At 35.8% G+C, this 17,547-nt stretch overlaps 1 protein-coding gene and 1 long non-coding RNA gene across 2 annotated transcripts; one reads left to right on the top strand and one right to left on the bottom strand.

Annotated features, from left to right (window-relative positions):
* The first annotated feature begins 708 nt into the window (after positions 1-708).
* Positions 709-4,696, top strand: LOC117781458. The gene is made up of 2 exons (XR_004617165.1): positions 709-822; positions 4,567-4,696. It is a non-coding gene; the product is annotated as an uncharacterized LOC117781458 (long non-coding RNA).
* A 10,635-nt stretch (positions 4,697-15,331) lies between these two features.
* LOC117780582 lies at positions 15,332-16,529 on the bottom strand. Its single transcript, XM_034617164.1, has 3 exons — positions 16,411-16,529; positions 15,468-16,350; positions 15,332-15,408 (listed from the first exon to the last, which is right to left on the bottom strand). The coding sequence occupies exons 1-3, from the start codon at positions 16,458-16,460 to the stop codon at positions 15,364-15,366; spliced, it is 978 nt and encodes a 325-aa protein (XP_034473055.1). The 5' UTR covers positions 16,461-16,529; the 3' UTR covers positions 15,332-15,363.
* Positions 16,530-17,547: the final 1,018 nt, after the last annotated feature.

Below are 17,547 nucleotides of genomic sequence, written 5' to 3'. Positions count from 1 at the left end.
ATACAACAGAAACATTCTTTGATGTTTGAATATTTTACTGTTAGCAGGGGAAACTGGTACAATCACTGATTTAAAGATGGTACATTTTTTTGTATGCTAAAAGAAGAGTTGGTACTCTTCTGTACTATTTTAAAAATATAGTTCCAAATACTAATATATTTGAAAATGTTTTTAACAGCAGCAGCAAAAGTCAACAGCTGCTAGGGGAAGGAATCGTACATTTAGTACATACTGTTAATAGTAATAGTAATTGCAGCAGTGCTGTTGATTAATCCAATGCTAGCAGCCGTAAAGGCTTTGAGACAGTCTGAGATTTAACAGACGGTTGCAAACTTTGATTAACAGCGAAATCCGAATACCTAAGCAGACCAAGCTCTTAACATGGGCAATTTGTGACTTAACAGCGTCAGACGCTGTAAACATCTTTGTCATCAGCAGACTGCTGACTTACATAAGCTACACTTAACAGCATCTTTCGCTGTAGACATCATAAACATCTGTTAGTTTGCCAACTCACGTAAGCTACGGCTAACATAGACCATTTGCGGCATAACAGCGTTTACCCCTGTAAACATATTCCATCCCCTCAGCAAAGCTTAAACATACATTTATTTTCGGAGTTGCGGCGAATTGAAAACATTTGTGAAAAGCTGTCACAGCTTGTTGCTGTTGCCACAACGAAGTGTTTGCTGTTGTTTGCGTTTCAATTGGCAGTGGGTGCCATCGCAGACAAGTGGACCAACATTTGTGGCAACCAGTACCCTAACGGAATTCCTGCGCTGCGGAAGTGCGACACGTGCCTAACGGTTTGTCAAGTGGCAAGTTCAAAAACATCGCAGATGTCGAAAGTGTCGAAAACGCGAGTTTGTTGCAAACGTAATCAACATCCAGTTGAGGCAGGACGTTAACTAAAAAAAGTGTAATAAGTGATAACAGAGGAGGGAGGTGTGTGTGCGTCTGTGTGTGTTGTTTTGGGTGTGTGTGATAACGAGCGAAATTCAAAGTGCACACCTGACTGCAATAACAACAATAGATATTTAAATATTCATGAACTGTTCGACGATTGTCGATTGTGTGTCGTGTGTTGCATGCCACAAGCATTGCACCCTCATCAAAGCGACAACAACAACAACAGTCGGGACAACAACAATGATTCGCGTCAAATGTCAACAAGAATTGCAATTCAAGAAGAATTATGCAAGAATTTCGGAACATAGAAAATGCGTAAACTGCAATTAGCGTGTAAATTTGTAGAGTGAGTGAGAATGACACATTGATACATTGACACACTGATATGTTGATGCTTAAATCGACAAACAATTCAACAAATACCAATAAACAAATGACAGCTGACATTTGCAACAGATTAACCATGAAATTAAAGCTTCATCCTCTCGCTCTCTCACTCTCTCGCCCCCTCGCTCGCTCATTCGTGCGTGCAAATAAAAGCGTCAAAATAATAAGCGACCCCACTGTCACATGTCACATACTGCCGATCCACAATCCACATCCACAATCCTCTCCTTCTCCACAAATAGCTGAATTTATTTCGCTGGCTGCCAATCGTGTGATTTATGTGCCATCATGTGTAAGCTGTTGGCCCACTCGCACACTTGGGCCAAGTTAACTGTGAATCACAGTCAGAGTTTGGCCAAAATTATGGCGATTACTCGAATTGGCCAGCAATTTACCTGCTGCAAAATGTCGAACCTATTTACTACTAATGATAAGAGACTCACTTAAGTTTCTTACTCTGCAGCTAAATTGACTTAAGAGAGTGAGCAAAAGAGAGAAGGCGAAGATATTGTTGTGGATTAGGTGTATGACAGTATATGATTGTTGTGGATTATGTGTATGACAGTCTATGATTACTGAGTGCAAAAGTGTTATATGTATAGCACAGTGACTGTTTAGCTGATATTTTAAATATTAGACTTTAAACAACATGCTCGTTTGGGATTTGGAATAACTAAATATAAATTTTAAACATATTTCAGTTAAAGAACTGAAAATCCTTAAGCAGTATCAGCTCATAATGGCTAAAAGCACATTATTGACACCTGGCCAAGTGGTTACCCGAACATGTTTCAACTTTGAGCTTAAACGAAATCAATCAACCTCGGTCAGCAGCCAGACAGCTGGAAAAGCCAAAGGTGATATTTTCAACAGCCAAGTTGAGGGTTCAAAAACAACACAGACTTCAAAAGGAAAACAGAGCGATTTATATATATATATATATATATATATATGTGTATGTATTATGTATGAAATATGTGAAAGCACTCTCAAGGTTGCTTTCGGGTAAATAAATAATGTAATGCAGTGTTTTTTTCATTGGGAGATGTTCTTAGCGCTATAAGGCTATAAGTTTCTCTTACAAGTTATCGGTTAATGGACTGTAAGTCCACAGTCGGACGCCATCCACACCAACTCTCAGGCCACAATCCACATAAGCCGGTCTGTTAATTAACTAAAAGCAATTGCAAGCTTAACGTTAACTAATAAACATATTTTATGGCTACTTTTCGATGTCAATGAACGAGCAGAAGGATTTAAATAAGTTATTGAAATGCTTTTAGAATACGCTTTGACAAATCAAACAACAACTATTCATATGCTGCACACACTTAACTTTTGGTATGCGTGTGTGGGTGTGTGTGTGTTTGTATGTGTCCCTCTGTTATACCTTATAATTCATAAACACGCGCCTGTTAAAAGCTCTGTAAACACTCTCTGTGACACACGCAACCTCAGCACACACACACACTCGCACTCTCACCCGCTGAACTCCAAAGAAAGAAAAGGAATTCTGATAAGCATTCTCTTTTCTTTATCCGTCAAGCTGCTTAGACATAAGGTCCTCATAGATGGCTGACAAGATTTCCCTGTGCTCCTTGCACAATTATGCGTATTTAGTCCCACGCACGAGCATAATAAAATGCTGCCTATGTGCATACATACTTACATATACATACATACATACATATGTATATTTAAGGATTCTTGCTGCCCTTGTTGACATACTGCTTAATATCAGCTTATTCGTGTGATCTTTATGCTGATCTTGTGCAAGTTTGCTCTCCTGATCGAAATCTTCTTTTAGATCTTCGCTCTTTGCCTGGTTATATGCAAAGCTCTTACAGCTTTCCTGCAGGATGAAGCGAGATGACTAGATGCATTCAGTTTTACATTTGTAGAGCTGTCAGCCAGTTCAAATATATAACAGGTGTTGAAATTAAAGTGAATTCAATTTGATAGTTTTTTGTAAATTGGCAAACAACAGTATATTAACTATGTCAAATGGGTATGCTTAATTATGCCACATTAAAATTATTATTTTAGTATTTACAATTGCAAATTCAGCTTTAAGCGTATTTAGCACATATTGAAACAGCCAATTGACCAGTTGAGTGTTGAATTTTATTTTGCGCATTGTTAATAGCAACAATAAAGCGTCAAGATCCAGCCGCAAACCGAACTTGGCCACAACTCAATAATAAATCATTTACCTTTATTGCACAGCTTTACAACAACTGTAAAAGTTAGCAGCTGGTAGAGTTAAATAAAAGGAAAAAAAAAAACAGTACAAAATAAAAAGGAAAACTAACATAAAGCCGCATTGTTTGTGTGAAACTTTTTACTTGCGAGCGATTGGCAACTGATAAGGATTAAGGGATAACGGTAAAGCATAGTAGCACACAATAAAATCTACTCATGGCCAATACAAACAAAAGGCGCACAGAACAGAAAACAACTACAAGCAAACAGAAAAGAAGCGGGTCAATAAGGTAGACTGCAGATGGTTGAAGGAGGGAACAAAGAGGAGGGTAAGAGAAAGAGTGGGGGAACCAGGAACAGAAACTGCCAACGTTTTTTAAATCGACAACAGGCCGCGAATGCAATTAAATTAGATGAGGAAATGAGAAAAAGTTGCTTTTGTAAATATAGAACAACGAAATGGCAGAAATTAAAACAAACAAGTCGAGCTTTCGACTAAATGATACCCATTTTATTTATTTTATCTGTGAACTTGTCTCTAGCTCTTATAGTTTAAATGCAAGTGGCTGTTGATGGAGATCAAGAATATACAGTGGCTCTCAGCTTGACTCACTACATTTAATGTATATAATATGTGTAAAAAATACAGTTAAGTTATTATGCTAACGTTTAAAAATCATTTAACAAATCTGGGCTTAAATTTGATTTGTATCTCTATTCCATTAAAAGAAAATTTCATTTAAAACTTTAAATATGTAAAAGTAGTTGATCAAATAAGCTGGGAGTGACTTTATACCATTTTAATGGTCTCCTTCTTCCTGTTGCATACCCTGCAACGAATATAATATACTCTTGTACTATACGATTAAAGGGTATGCAAATAAAAGAGACAAGTAAAAGAGCTGCAAGTAGCTGGGAAATGATTCAAAGTGACAGGGTCAGGTATGCTAAACTATAGCACAGCAACAATAACAAAGTGACTGTGTTGAGAACAACTTAGCCGCATGGTGTTGACGTGAAAACAGCAACAACAACAAATACTTGATTTCTCTTTTGACTTTTGGCCAGAGACAAAGCAGAATGAACAACAAAAACAACAAAACCACGTCTAAGCAGTAAATAAAGTGAAGTGTTCCTTCCAAAGCAGCAACAACGGTGTATAAGGTGTGTTTACTTTAATCAAACGCAAAAGAGAGCACGAAAGAGCACAAAATAAACAAATGGCGCCCCTTGCTGCCGTTGATGGCAGCGGCAGCGACAAAAGCAGCAGCAGCAGCAGCAGCAACAGTGAACAAGTCTATTTAAAAATGCAACTAAAACAAGTGAAGCATCTATAACAATTATATACATACATACATATATAACTTAAATTCAACTATAAGCAGATAGTATAATAAACAACCGCTGAATGCCTGCAGAAATAGTTATTGTAAAACACAAACAACAACAACAGAAAGAGGAACAACTGCAAACAGAACCACAACATTTTAGGGTAAATTTATGCGCGCCTTTGCCCTGCAGCGGCGTCGACGTCAACGCAGCCGCTATACGTAACACGAGTAATGCTGCCGACGTCGACGTCGCAGCAACAGAAACAGCAGCAGCAGCAACACTAGCAGCAGGGCAAAGAAGAAGCAGAAAAAGGCAACTGCGTAGCGCCAAAGCGGCGTCAACATTCCGAACAGTTATTATAATAATGGCGATAGTTTTTAACATAATGCAAAAACAACAAACACAACATTATCAACAGCAGCAATGGCCATTCTCCGTAGGTAAGTACGCTCTCTTTATACAAACACACACTCCATCTCGCTCTCTTTTACACTCTTGCCGCTATTTCAACTTTTCAGCCTTGTCGTTGTTGCTGTTGTTGTTCGTAGTGTAAATAAAAATTTGTATTGCATACTTTTAGCTGCTGCCATAATATTTCACAGCAATGCAAATTATGATTACAGCGAAAGGGCGATGGCGCGCAAACGAAAAGTGCGCTTTTAACAGTTCAAATTGCATTTAATGCATTACGCAAAGTACTCAAGTGCAGCAACAATAACAGCAATAACAATCATTTTCAATTATCTCACATTTAAGCTGTTGTTATTTTATTTTATTTACATAACCACCCTTTTTGCACACTGATTAGATTTTGATATCGTGATTATGTTTTATTTTTATAGCGTGAAAACCCAAAATGACAAAGAATGCGTAAAATTATTTTTATAAGACTTTTTTTTTATATTAATTTTTGTGCATTAAACATATAGTTATTTCAACGTTCTTCATATTAAATTTACAATAAAATGTCAACAAAACCCAAGTGTGGCCACATATTGTTATCATAATGAACCAAATCAACTCATAATTGCCGAAATCTAAATTTAAATAAAATCTAATGTAATCTTTATCTGGAATACCCCTAATATGGCTCAACCTGCCCAAATCTCAGTCCATAGCATTTACTTTACCGAGTGCAGCTTGCGCAATTACCTAATACTGGTTAATGGTCAGGAACTACGTAAAACATACGGAGTATTTAATGCGTTGTTCTTGACAAACTTGAATTTGTGCCACACATTCAATATTTTGTGGCAACCTGCGGCTTGTGATTTATTATGGCATGCTCTCTTCGTCTAGCTCTCGTTCCATCCCTTACCTTCTGCATCAACGATTTTATCTCGAATGCTGCTTATTGTCTGTGCTTGGTGTCTGCGAAGTTAGACCGCAATAATCGTGTTTTATTGGTCTCCAGTGTCATTTTTCTACAGTTGCTGTATCTATTTTTTTATTTCCGTCTGCTTTCACAGTGTACCCTGTAATTTTTTAGCCCAAAGACAATCATTTTAAAATACGTATTTTTTGTATACTTTTTTGTATTGGAATTTTTAGTTTAAAAAGTTGCGAATAAACATTTTCTTCATATTCATATTTTATTTAAATTTTTTTTGTAATAATAGCTTGAGTTATGCGCTTCTTCTTATTTGCTTTCTAATTTGAAAATGTTAATCTTTATATATTTTTTTTAAATTCAATTACTGGGTATTTCTAAGTTGTATAGTCTTTCCTACTGACTGCTTCTGCGAAAATTGTCAACGTGTGATGAATTGAGGGTTTTTCTAGGGTTTGGGTCTTATCTCATAAATAATTCATTAATATTATTCAATTGATTTATCCCCTTTTCCTCTGTAGGTTTGCCATTTTTTCAGAAAAGTGAATTTGAAATTTGTTAAATGTTTTCAGCTAAAAATAAATTTATAAAATTTGGAATATCGCACATTTTGCTCTCTTGGGTCAACTATTTTCCACTCATTCTCTCAAATTTGGTGTATCGTGTAATTTTCACTTCAAACTACCATCATAAATACATTTGCTAATAACCGAAGCAACATTAACAAATCTTCAAAATGTTGTACGGCAAAGTATACAAGAAATTGTTGCACTAATTAATGAAATTTATGTCGGTCAACTTTGGTCCCGTCCACAAAGTGCGTTGGAGGAAGAAATTCCTAATGAAATGGGGCCAACCGAAAAAGTGAAAGCTCAAACTTGGAGACCGGCTAATTGAATGCAATAACAGTAAAGCGGGCAGGCAACAAATCAGGGGTGGGGGGTGGTGCAGGTTTGGAATCCAGGGGCAGAAATTTATAGTTTGAAAATTATGTGCGGACGTAAAGTTTGCACTTATGAATTTTGTTTGCTGCTGATATTCGCAGAATATTCGAGCGTTGATTAATCATTGAATGTGGGAGTATTTATTTTCTTGAAGCTCGTAATAAACTGCTGAGTAAATTGCCTTGATAACTAAGTTCCATAATAATTTATTAAGTTTAAAAATCAAGGCTGCAAGCCTCCAAAATTTTGTTAAAGGTTCGGTTCGGCGGATCGAGCCATAGAGCAAGACACCGGTTTGGTTCGCGAATTGGCTTATATACCCCTGAAACCAAGGCTTGGGTTCGAAATATATTTGTATTGTTATACTTTTTCTCTACATTTTGAACTAATTTAAATATTTTTTTAAAAATAACTCAAGTTTTGATGATAATTTGAATTTATTTAAAGATTTAAATATGACTTATTTTAATCCGAAGTGTCGAATAATTTCGTAATATTAGAAAACCATAAATTTTATGTAATTTTTTTTTTTTTGAACCGAGCCTTTTATTTTAGAAATCGGTTTGGCTTAGGTTCGGGTTGGCAAGTAAATAATTTCAAGGGTTCGGTTCATGATCTGGTTCAGGCTGCCTAGCTACCCGAACCGAACCGGTTCTACTAGGTTCGGTTCATAACCGGTTTGCAGCCTTGTTAAAAATATTAATTAGTTTCGGGAAATATAGTTTTCCTTTGATATCCTGTTAAGAGGACAAAAGCTAAACGATGACCATTAACAGGAACAACTTTAAAAACTTGCCACCACATCGTAAATTAGGTCAATAGCGCGTAGGATGCGTTGCGAGTCCTGCTTCCTGTGCGACAGGATATTGCTATGTTTTTGCATTGCACATTTCCCACCTCTTGTCCTCATCCAGTGTCAACGTTAAGCCAAATATATGTGTACTCTATATGTATATATGCATTTGGGTATGCATAATAAAAAACATAAATAAAATGCGAAAAAAACCGTGCGATAAATTAAAGCGAGCCGCGAGGAAATTCAAGGAGTCCCAACTGTCGACTACTTAAAGTTGGCCGACCTCAAAGTTCTGCATATAATTTACACACGCACAATGGAAGAATGTCCCCATTCCCCCTCTTCACATCCCTCCCTTCTTGAGACGGGCTTAACTTGGCCAACTTATTTAGGGAAAAAAGTTTCAGTGCCGACTGCTTAAAAGTACAAGCGAAATTAAATTGGGCAAAAGCACAAGCAGCTACTCACTCGGCTTTTTTAGACGGACATTAGGACAGACAGACAGACAGACATATAGACGGACGAACGTAAAAACTAACAAAATGGCTGCCTTAGCAATGCTAATGCAGGCAGCCAGAAAAATGAGCAAAGTGAAAAGTGCACTAATAACGTAAAACTTTATTAATTTGCTGTCGACTGGACGACGAGACGAGAGCTGTAAATTTACAGCTTGCTAATTTGGTAAAATTGGTTTTCTAGTAATTTTCACATTTCCACGCAGCTATTTTTTTCTCGCTTTTAAGTTTGTTTTTTTATCACGCGCCAGCTGACGCTTTTCTTGACTCTCACACACACCCGTACACACACACATACACAGATCTTTTCTCCCACGCTTTCATTTCCATTTTTGTATCTGCGCCCTATCGCATAATTTAACAGTCTAGAGTCTCTGGACTGCATCCTTGATGCATTTTCATTAATTAAATTGCAATTTTTAGCGGAATTTTCATGGCTTTTTTCGCTTGCCATGTTAATTTCATACTTTGTTTGCCAATTTTTTCGCTATCCATCTCTCAGCGGCATTTTAATCATCCTCTGTCTGTATTATTACTCAGCTTTTCTTCTAGCGCAATATAATGACTTACATAATAAAAAAAAAACAAAATTATTGCGTGCATTATTAAAATGCTGTGCAAGAAGTGTTTAAATTAAACGGCTTTCTAAGGGTATGATTATAAATATATGCATTGCAAGTCGACAATCTGGCATATGCTATAAACTCTAGATTAGTATTACAAATCGAGTTGATTTAAACCGGTCCGTCTATCAGTCCGTTTGTAGGAACAACCATATCTCAGCTAAGAACCCAGAAATTGGCAATACAATTAGGTTTTTTTTATTCATTATCATTGTTGTATTTTTTAAAAATGTATTTTAAATTTAAAAAAAAAAGAGAATAAAAAGTGGTTAAGACTTTTAAGTAAAAATTATTTCGTATATTTTCAGTAGTTTTTTTAAGTTAAAAAAAAAAAACTATACACAGACGCCATTTTAAACTTTTCACGCTTTGGCATTCGAAAAACTTTAGATCTGGCGGGAAAATAGCTAAGTGGGCAACATTGGTAGCACTGATGAGCCTTGCAAATTGCTCTCCCTCTCCGAATGAAGCAGTGTGTGACTTGTGTGAGTGTGAGAGTAGGATAGCAAGACTCTGCATGTTTATCTCTCCGCTTCCTATAATTTTTTTCCGCTTCTCTACATCTGTCGATCAATCACAGCGATGTTAACGAAAGACATACATATGTATATACATCCTGATTACCAAAAAAAAAATGTATTTCTTTGACCTTCATTCGGAGCACTTTTAAATTGGCCCCAAAAGAGTACTACATGTCAGCCAATTAACAAACGATTTGCTTGACTTATGGAGAGCATTTTTTTTTTTTTTTCTTCTCATTTGTGGCAGAAGCAAAGCTTTTAGCCACACAAGCATCTTTGCTGTGCTGAAATGCCACACTTCCGCCATTGAATTGGGTTGTCGACTGGAACTGAAAGGAACCGCAGACGTGTGCCACCTACACACACACAAACACACACGCACAACACAACTTGCCACAAATGTGAACTGGCGGAACCTTGTAACCATAACATAAATATTATGGGGAGAAAACAATGCTCAGCAGTCGCAACAGCAACAGCTACAACAACAGCAACAACAAAAGCAAACATACATATATACACGCTTTCATGTGTGTGTCAGCCCCACTAAGTATGCTACAAAAGCATCCATTCAACCGCAAAACGTTTTGGTTGCGGCGACCGCGGAATTAGTTGAAATAAAAACATATAAATTTCAAAAAAAAACATAAATTCATGAATAATATATATACAATAATTTCAATTAAAAACAAAATTTGTATGAAAATACCAAATATAAAAATAATTTAATTAATAATAGTAAAGTAAAGTAAAGAACAGACAACAAACTGGAACTGAAAATATTAAAAAAAGCTATCTCATGCTTAAACTTTAAGCAATAAGCAAATATTTAAAAAAAAAAATTAAAAAAAACTTCGTACATTAATAAAAAAAAAAATATAACAATAATATTAATATAATAAAAATAAAAATATATTTTTAATTTCTCGCAGACTTTTTAGTAATGTATGTTACTGAAAGCACTTTCTCAACTAAACGAAGTAAAGAACAGACAATGAACAGAAACAGAAAATATAAAAACAAACTAATGCTTAAAACATGACTATTACTTACCAAGGTAGAAATAGAATGCAAAAAAAAAAAAAATGGGTCAATGGATTATTGGATAGTAAGCAACTTATTAATATCCTGCACTCACATTTAGTTCTTAGTCCTTAGTCTTAAGTCCTTATATTCATAGCTAATTTATTACTGCTTGGGTTGTCCGATTTATTTCCATTATGTCCCGTTGTTGTAGGTTTAGTATTTGTTGACTTTCTATTGTATTTTTATTCGAATGCAGTGACATTTTAAGCAAACTGTCTGCAATAACAAAATCAAGACTTAATCTGTAGGAATGTATTCTATAACTATTTTCTGTATATATTCACAAATCATTCAATATATCTTATTGCTATTTGATATAGTGTTTTGATAATGATTCAAAGTAAGTTTTTTAACCCAATTTCAAAAGAAGTTGCAAGTGTAGTGTACTTAGAAAAAAGATATGGAGAAAAGACAGATAGAAAAAGAGAAAGTACCATAACCTCAAATATATCCTTCAGTGCGTCACAACACATTGCATCTAAAAAAAAAATTGAATTGCAATATTGCAACATGTGGCAATGCCCGCTTGTCACTGCTTACTACAGCTACTGCTAAAAGTACACACATACACACACAGAATTTTGTATTTCAGCTTTGTATTTATTTCAAGTTTCTGTTGAAAAAATAAAAAAATACAACTAAAATGCAAGACGCGCCCATCTGCAATGCGTTAGCTGTTGTTTTTGTTATTATTGCTGTTGTTGTTCTTCTTCTTCTTCCTCTTCCCTTAAGGCAGCCGCTGTCAGGACAAGGACATGGAATGTCTGCCATTTCGGATGTTGTCTGTTTTTTAGTGCAAATGGAATTGCTCTCCGTCTGACACGTCTTGCGGGACAGCTGCAATTCCGGATGCTCACCTGTGTGTGGTTTTCTTAGCTTTGGAGATACTTCTAAAGCCATTCCACATCTCGCCTTCAAGTAGACCTGAAGAGTATTAAAAATCCTTGCGGAAACTATACTACAAATTGATTAGCAATCTTTATAACTACATTTAGAATAAAATCGACAGAGTCAAACAAGTATGGCATATATTTTAAAGAAATATTAAGATATTTATGTATATTATGATATTTAGCTCAAAACTTAAAACAGTGCCAATTAAAAATTTTATAGTCCGGGGGATTCCAGAAATATAAACTAACCGAAAACCCATAAATTTTTGCTCGGTTTTTGGTTGCTTTACATTTCAGGAACACCCCATTTTTTTTTTTATCAATTTCGTTATTGCAATTTTGTCTATAAGCTATTCTAGAAATCTAAGCCTTTTTATTAACACACATTGGTTTTGTTTGCCTGTTTTTCCTATGTTTTGATTTGGAATTTGCTTGGATTTAGATCTGAATTGTTTTGGGCAAACTTTTAATTTGCTGGCAAAACTTTATAGTTGTTGGCATAGTTTAATGATTCATGATTGGAAAGTTTTATTTACATAGTAGATCATGATTCAAGTAAAAAAGAACTACAAAGTAAGCGGCAGTTGACAGTGGCAGCTCAATGGGCTAATAACTTAGAAAGAGACTGAGAAAGATAGAGAGAAAGTTGGCTATAAGTTTAACATAAAATAAAAGCAGTGTCAATAATAAATTAAAGGTTTGTTGACCTATAAACTGAAGTAAACTTTCTGCTGTGCTGCGACGTCGAACCAAACTAATTAATTAGTGGTTTACCTGTACTTCCATTCCACAAGATACCCTATGTTAAATGCAGTTTATGCTGTGATACCCCATTACTCATTTGAGTGTTGAGCACGTTTTGATTCTGGCATAAAATATAATTTTTTTTGATAAAAAATTAATAAATAATAATTTACAATTGATTATAATTACTAAAAGAGTGCAGCATCAAAAAAATGGCTTAATTAATTTAATTAAATATGCATACTTGTACACATTTGTGTTTATCAATATGATGATTAATCTATACTTAATTGACATTTTTTTATTCCTGTTAAAAAATTGGTCAGCTGTTATTTTTTTAAATTTTTTTATATTTAATTTTTATTTAAAATTTATATATATTACTTGTATAGAAAAATGTATGTATTACCTAAACTATATAAGTATTATAACAAATAAATTAGATAAAATATTGAAGACAATAATATTATTTATACTTTTAATTACAATCTACAGCTAGTTGGGAGTACAATTTCTGTTTATTTTTTTCCAGATATTTATTAATTTCTGCTTTCAACTTATAGAGAAGTTAAAGCTACTTCTGCATCCAATGCACTTCAGAAAAAAAAGTGGAGATGCTGGTCAAAATTGCATTAAATAAAAGCAGCAGTTGACACTCACCTGTAAAATTAGGTTCTACTTGCTTGGAAAGTTGAAATGTTATTAAGTCAGTGCTGACAGTCAAGTCCTTGCACATACTTCTTAACAGAAAAGCAGGAAAAAGTAAGAATTAAGTTGAATTTCCTATTTGACCCCATGGAAATGGAAGCTTTCTAGTCTCCGCCAGCTAAAGAGAAAGATTTAGAGTAAGAGTAAGTCTAAAGCGCTTCCTATTTTAATCAATAAAAACTCCAAATCAATCCTCAACTGTCTGCAATAACTTTTCGACCAGAATAAAGTCTCTTAAATTAAAGCGCAGTACAAAAGAGAGCAATCCTTGCTAAATACTGCTACTATGTAATTTAATATGAATCTGTGATTGACCAGCTGTTTTTTTTTTGTTTTTTTTTTGTAAACATCAATTTAAGAAGAAAATAAGTGGGAAAGGTTATAGTCGAGATCCCGACCATAGGATACCCGTTACTTATTTCAATATATATAAAAGTACTTTAAAGAAATTACTGCCGAAGAAAGTCTACTGCATATTTTTGTGATTGTATTGAAATAAAAACTTTGTTAATTACTTTAATTAGCTATTACTCCCGTTCTACTTGTCCAATCTTGCTGCGGGTAAGTAAGATTATAGATAATATTAATAAATAAACTGTATTATCTTAAAAACTGTGGGTGTGGTGGTTTTTCGCGTTTTGCCGAGGGGTATGGGGTCATGGCTTAAATTTTAAACAAACTTAACCTGCTTCAACGCATTTGGAGTCTGTGGGTGAAACTTTGATATCTCTATCTCTTATAGTCTCTGAGATCTAGGCGTTCACACGGACGGACAAACGGACAGACGGACAGACACACAGGGCTATATCGACTCGGCTATTGATGCTGATCAAGAATATATATATACTTCATGGCGTCGGAAATGCCTCCTTCTCCCTGTTACATACATTCCAACGAACACAATATAACCTTTTCCTTATTTTTTAAGTAACAGGTGTAAAAACAGAAAGAGAAACCAGAAACACTTGAAGCTCTTTCTGACCGTATTGGCCTTACCATGACTTTGATCCGTGCCGAGCAGGACAATAGGTTTTTGCCTGGCTTTTGACCAGAACTTGATAGCTGGCAAAGAATGCAAATTTTGCAATAAATATTTGTGAAGTGTTTGATTGCTGGACTTGACCAATTTGCATTTGCTTTAGCGTTGGCAACACCATTGCCAAAGGATCAAGGACAAATTGGGGGTACATTTGATTGCTTTGATGTATGGCAATCGATTTGATTTGTTGTGGCTTTAATGCTCTCGCATCTCGTATTCATTGCCCCCAGTTGATGTTGCCACATTACTCAGCTGTCGATTTAACAGTGAGCTTTAAATGTGCACGTTCACGTGTTCACTCGGCCTCTGTGCGAAGTTGGCCAACTGGCTAATCCATTAAAGCCATCATGCATCATGTGCACATTTAAGTTAGCGAGGCGAATCTGCTCGCCAGAGACAGCGACTGAATTTTGTTGCAACAAAGTGGAACATGCAACACACAGCATATGACACATGCCACATGTAACAACTAGTAATACAACCAACAGAGTGCCTGCTTGGAGTTCCTGTTGTTGTTGTTGTGGACACTTCGTGGCCATAAACGAAGCGACGTTGCAAGCTGCAAGTTGCAGCTAACAAACATCATCAACAGCAAAGTGAAACTCTGCCAAAAGCCCATAGAAAATCGAAGCATTTAAAAGCTTCCCCAAAATGTTTATAACCATTTTCCATTTCCCACATAGACGTCACAATATGTACATGATAAATGTACTATATATGTACTAGATATATATATTTATATTTATCTGGCTTTTTGGCAGCTTTGCCAGCCAGGAATGTGGAAGTGGCAGGAACATCAGGCTGTTGCCTGGCAACGTGACACCACGTTGCGCTACAAAAAAGCAACAATATCAACGGGGACTTATCATCCTTATTGCCAGACAATGTCCCCATTTCCGTTAACTAAGCAACAATTTATTTGAAAATCTCTCAAATGCATCCAGTAATTCTCTTTTTTATTGATGGCGCATTTGATTTCACTTGGGAAATTCGCAGGTTTTATGTAGAATGATTAAATAAAATAAAATTATACAAATATTGTATTGCATTTTACATCGTAAAGTTACAAATACCGTGAATATTTGAATATAATGTGACCTGGAAAATGTCTTTAAATTATTTCTAAATTCCTTTTGGATATATGTAGAAAATGTAATATTTAAGCATTTAGAAAAAGAATCAGCGGTTATATATAAAGATATATAAAAGATAGATAAGGTTATATAAAAAGATAAGATAAAAAAGATTGGGTTTATTTTAATTATATAGATAAGGTTATATAAAAAGATAAGATAAAAAAGATTGGGTTTATTTTAATAAATTTTATTCTATAATTAATAAAATGTAAATTCTGCTTTATCCTTTTCAGACGTCAATTGCTGTAATAAAGGAATATATATTTATTGTATTTGTAAAACTAAAGTGTCCTTCAACTTACCAGCAAACAAAGGCTGTTATTAGACTGTGGATTGGGCCGCTCCTTGCGCAGTTTGATGTGTCTGTTGACCATCTGGTAGTAATAGCTTCCCTCCATCTCCTGAAGAATCATGTGTTCGCCACGCTCCACATTCTCCGAAGTGCGCTCCTCTTTGTAGCGTTGATCGGAAATTAAAGTCTGCAGTCCCTCAACATTCATATCGGCTGTCTGGTCGGAACTCACTTTGAAATTAATCAAATAATGGCCACAATCCTTCAGCAATCCGCAGCTATTGTCGCTTGGTGGAATACCAAACTGAAACTGGACAAACTCCGGCTGTGAAGGATTCGGGAAGATGGGCAACACTGCAACGGGACGTGCATTGCTGTTTGCCCTGGTGGGATGACATCCCAGAGGCTTCTCGATGTCCACAAATGTCTGATGAATGATCTGCCGCTGTTGCTCCAGACTCAGGGTTTCCAGCTCCAGTTGCGGCTCCTCCGGCTGCATCTGTTGCAATCCCGTACGGGGGCGTGGCACGGTGTTACGCTCCTTGGCGAATAGTTCACGGCATTCCTGGGCACGTGTCGGGAAACTGTGCACCGCCTTCGGCTTGGGATTGTTAGCATGCAACGTCTCGATGTCGGCCAAAAGTGCCGCATCCTGGGGATCCATTCCAACAGGCTCTCCCTCGTAAGGCTCATACATTTTTGGGCCAAGCAGATCGATGTCGAAGAGCAGGTGAAGACCCTTGAGTTGTTGGTTAAATTGTGTCTCCAACTGCGGAAAAGAAACCGGCTCCGTTGTAAAGTCCATCAATGTCTTGCCACATGGCAGAAACTTGCAGCCAATTGCCGGATCCGGCAAGTCCACTTTATACCTGATGGGACAAATGAATGCGTTGCTGCAAGAGATTCAAATACATTAAAAGTCCAATTGAAATTTTATCCAGGTTTTTACTCACAGTTTTCCATAATTTTTCTTAGATTTATTATTTGATTCGTTGCAAGCCATCTTTATAAAGAGTTTCTAATTGCACAGTCACGTTGATAAACTTAAGCAGTGTTGTGTAACGAACTTTTCATTCTTAGAGTAATTTTTCACACTAATGTTTAGTGATTCAAATTCCATACATCTAACGCCAAATGTAAACAAAATAAAGATAGGTATATTTTTCAATTTTACAATTTACATTTTATTAAATACATAATTTTTTTTTTAAAACTGTAAATTGTAAAAGCAATAATAAATTTTATATATTGAAAAATAAAATGTACACACATGGATAATATTTTACATAAACTTTGTGGTGGGAAGAGACTCCAATTATGTACAAAATATCACTTTTATATTGTTAAAGAAAACGCAATTAAAGAACTAGTGAAAAATATTTATGGCTTAATTTTATGGTGGGAAATTTTTAAAAGCCAAAAATATACCAATTTGAAGTCAATAAAAAAAAACTCTGGATTTGGCCAAAAAAGCGAAAAGTGTAGCAGCCCTGGTTCCTAGTTCCTTTAACAGTCAGTGCTGTGTAACTGATCATTGAAACCGTCATTTTGCACATGGCAACAGTAAAATTAATGGCAGTTGTGTTTAAAATTCAATACTAAGTTACTTAGATCAAAGCCAATTTAAAATTCTCCTCCAAATCGCTATTTTTCTCCGAAGTGAAGTGTAAAGGCTTAGAAATGCGGCCTAAAAATCTGTCAGTCTCCCATTGTGTTGACTTTCCTTTTGGACGACACTTTATCAAAGCCAAGTGTTCGCTTGCCACGCCCCCTTGTCGATTTAATTGCCCCACAGACACTTGAATGTCAGCATAAATTAAAATTTGATTTGATGAGACGGTTAGAGAGGTTAGGGATGAACACTCGCACTAATGAAAATTGCAGAGCCTCCCTTGTCGATGATGATGTTGTTGATGATGATGATGATTTTGATGATAATGCTAATGTGGCAAGAGAAGTTCCAAGTCGAGCATCTCTCAGCTGCTGTCGCATCAATTAATTCGGCACGCGCCTTTTGGTCATTCATAGCATTTGAAGCTGGAGCTGCCAACTGTTTCCTTCTTCTTGGCCTCATCGCCTCATAATGGCCA

Source organism: Drosophila innubila (assembly GCF_004354385.1).
Source record: "Drosophila innubila isolate TH190305 chromosome 2L unlocalized genomic scaffold, UK_Dinn_1.0 4_B_2L, whole genome shotgun sequence".
Classification (NCBI taxonomy): Eukaryota; Metazoa; Arthropoda; class Insecta; order Diptera; family Drosophilidae; genus Drosophila; species Drosophila innubila.
Note: the sequence above shows the minus strand (reverse complement) of the source record. Positions and strands in the feature narration are given on the sequence as shown.

Bases quoted from the DNA above. Each gene is read 5' to 3' on its own strand.
- LOC117780582 (XM_034617164.1), bottom strand. From the start codon at position 16,460: ATGGCTTGCAACGAATCAAATAATAAATCTAAGAAAAATTATGGAAAA. The intron at 16,351-16,410 runs GTGAGTAAAAAC...AATCTCTTGCAG, and splicing joins AAGAAAAATTATGGAAAACT to CAACGCATTCATTTGTCCCA. The intron at 15,409-15,467 runs GTAAGTTGAAGG...CCTTTATTACAG, and splicing joins ATAACAGCCTTTGTTTGCTG to CAATTGACGTCTGAAAAGGA.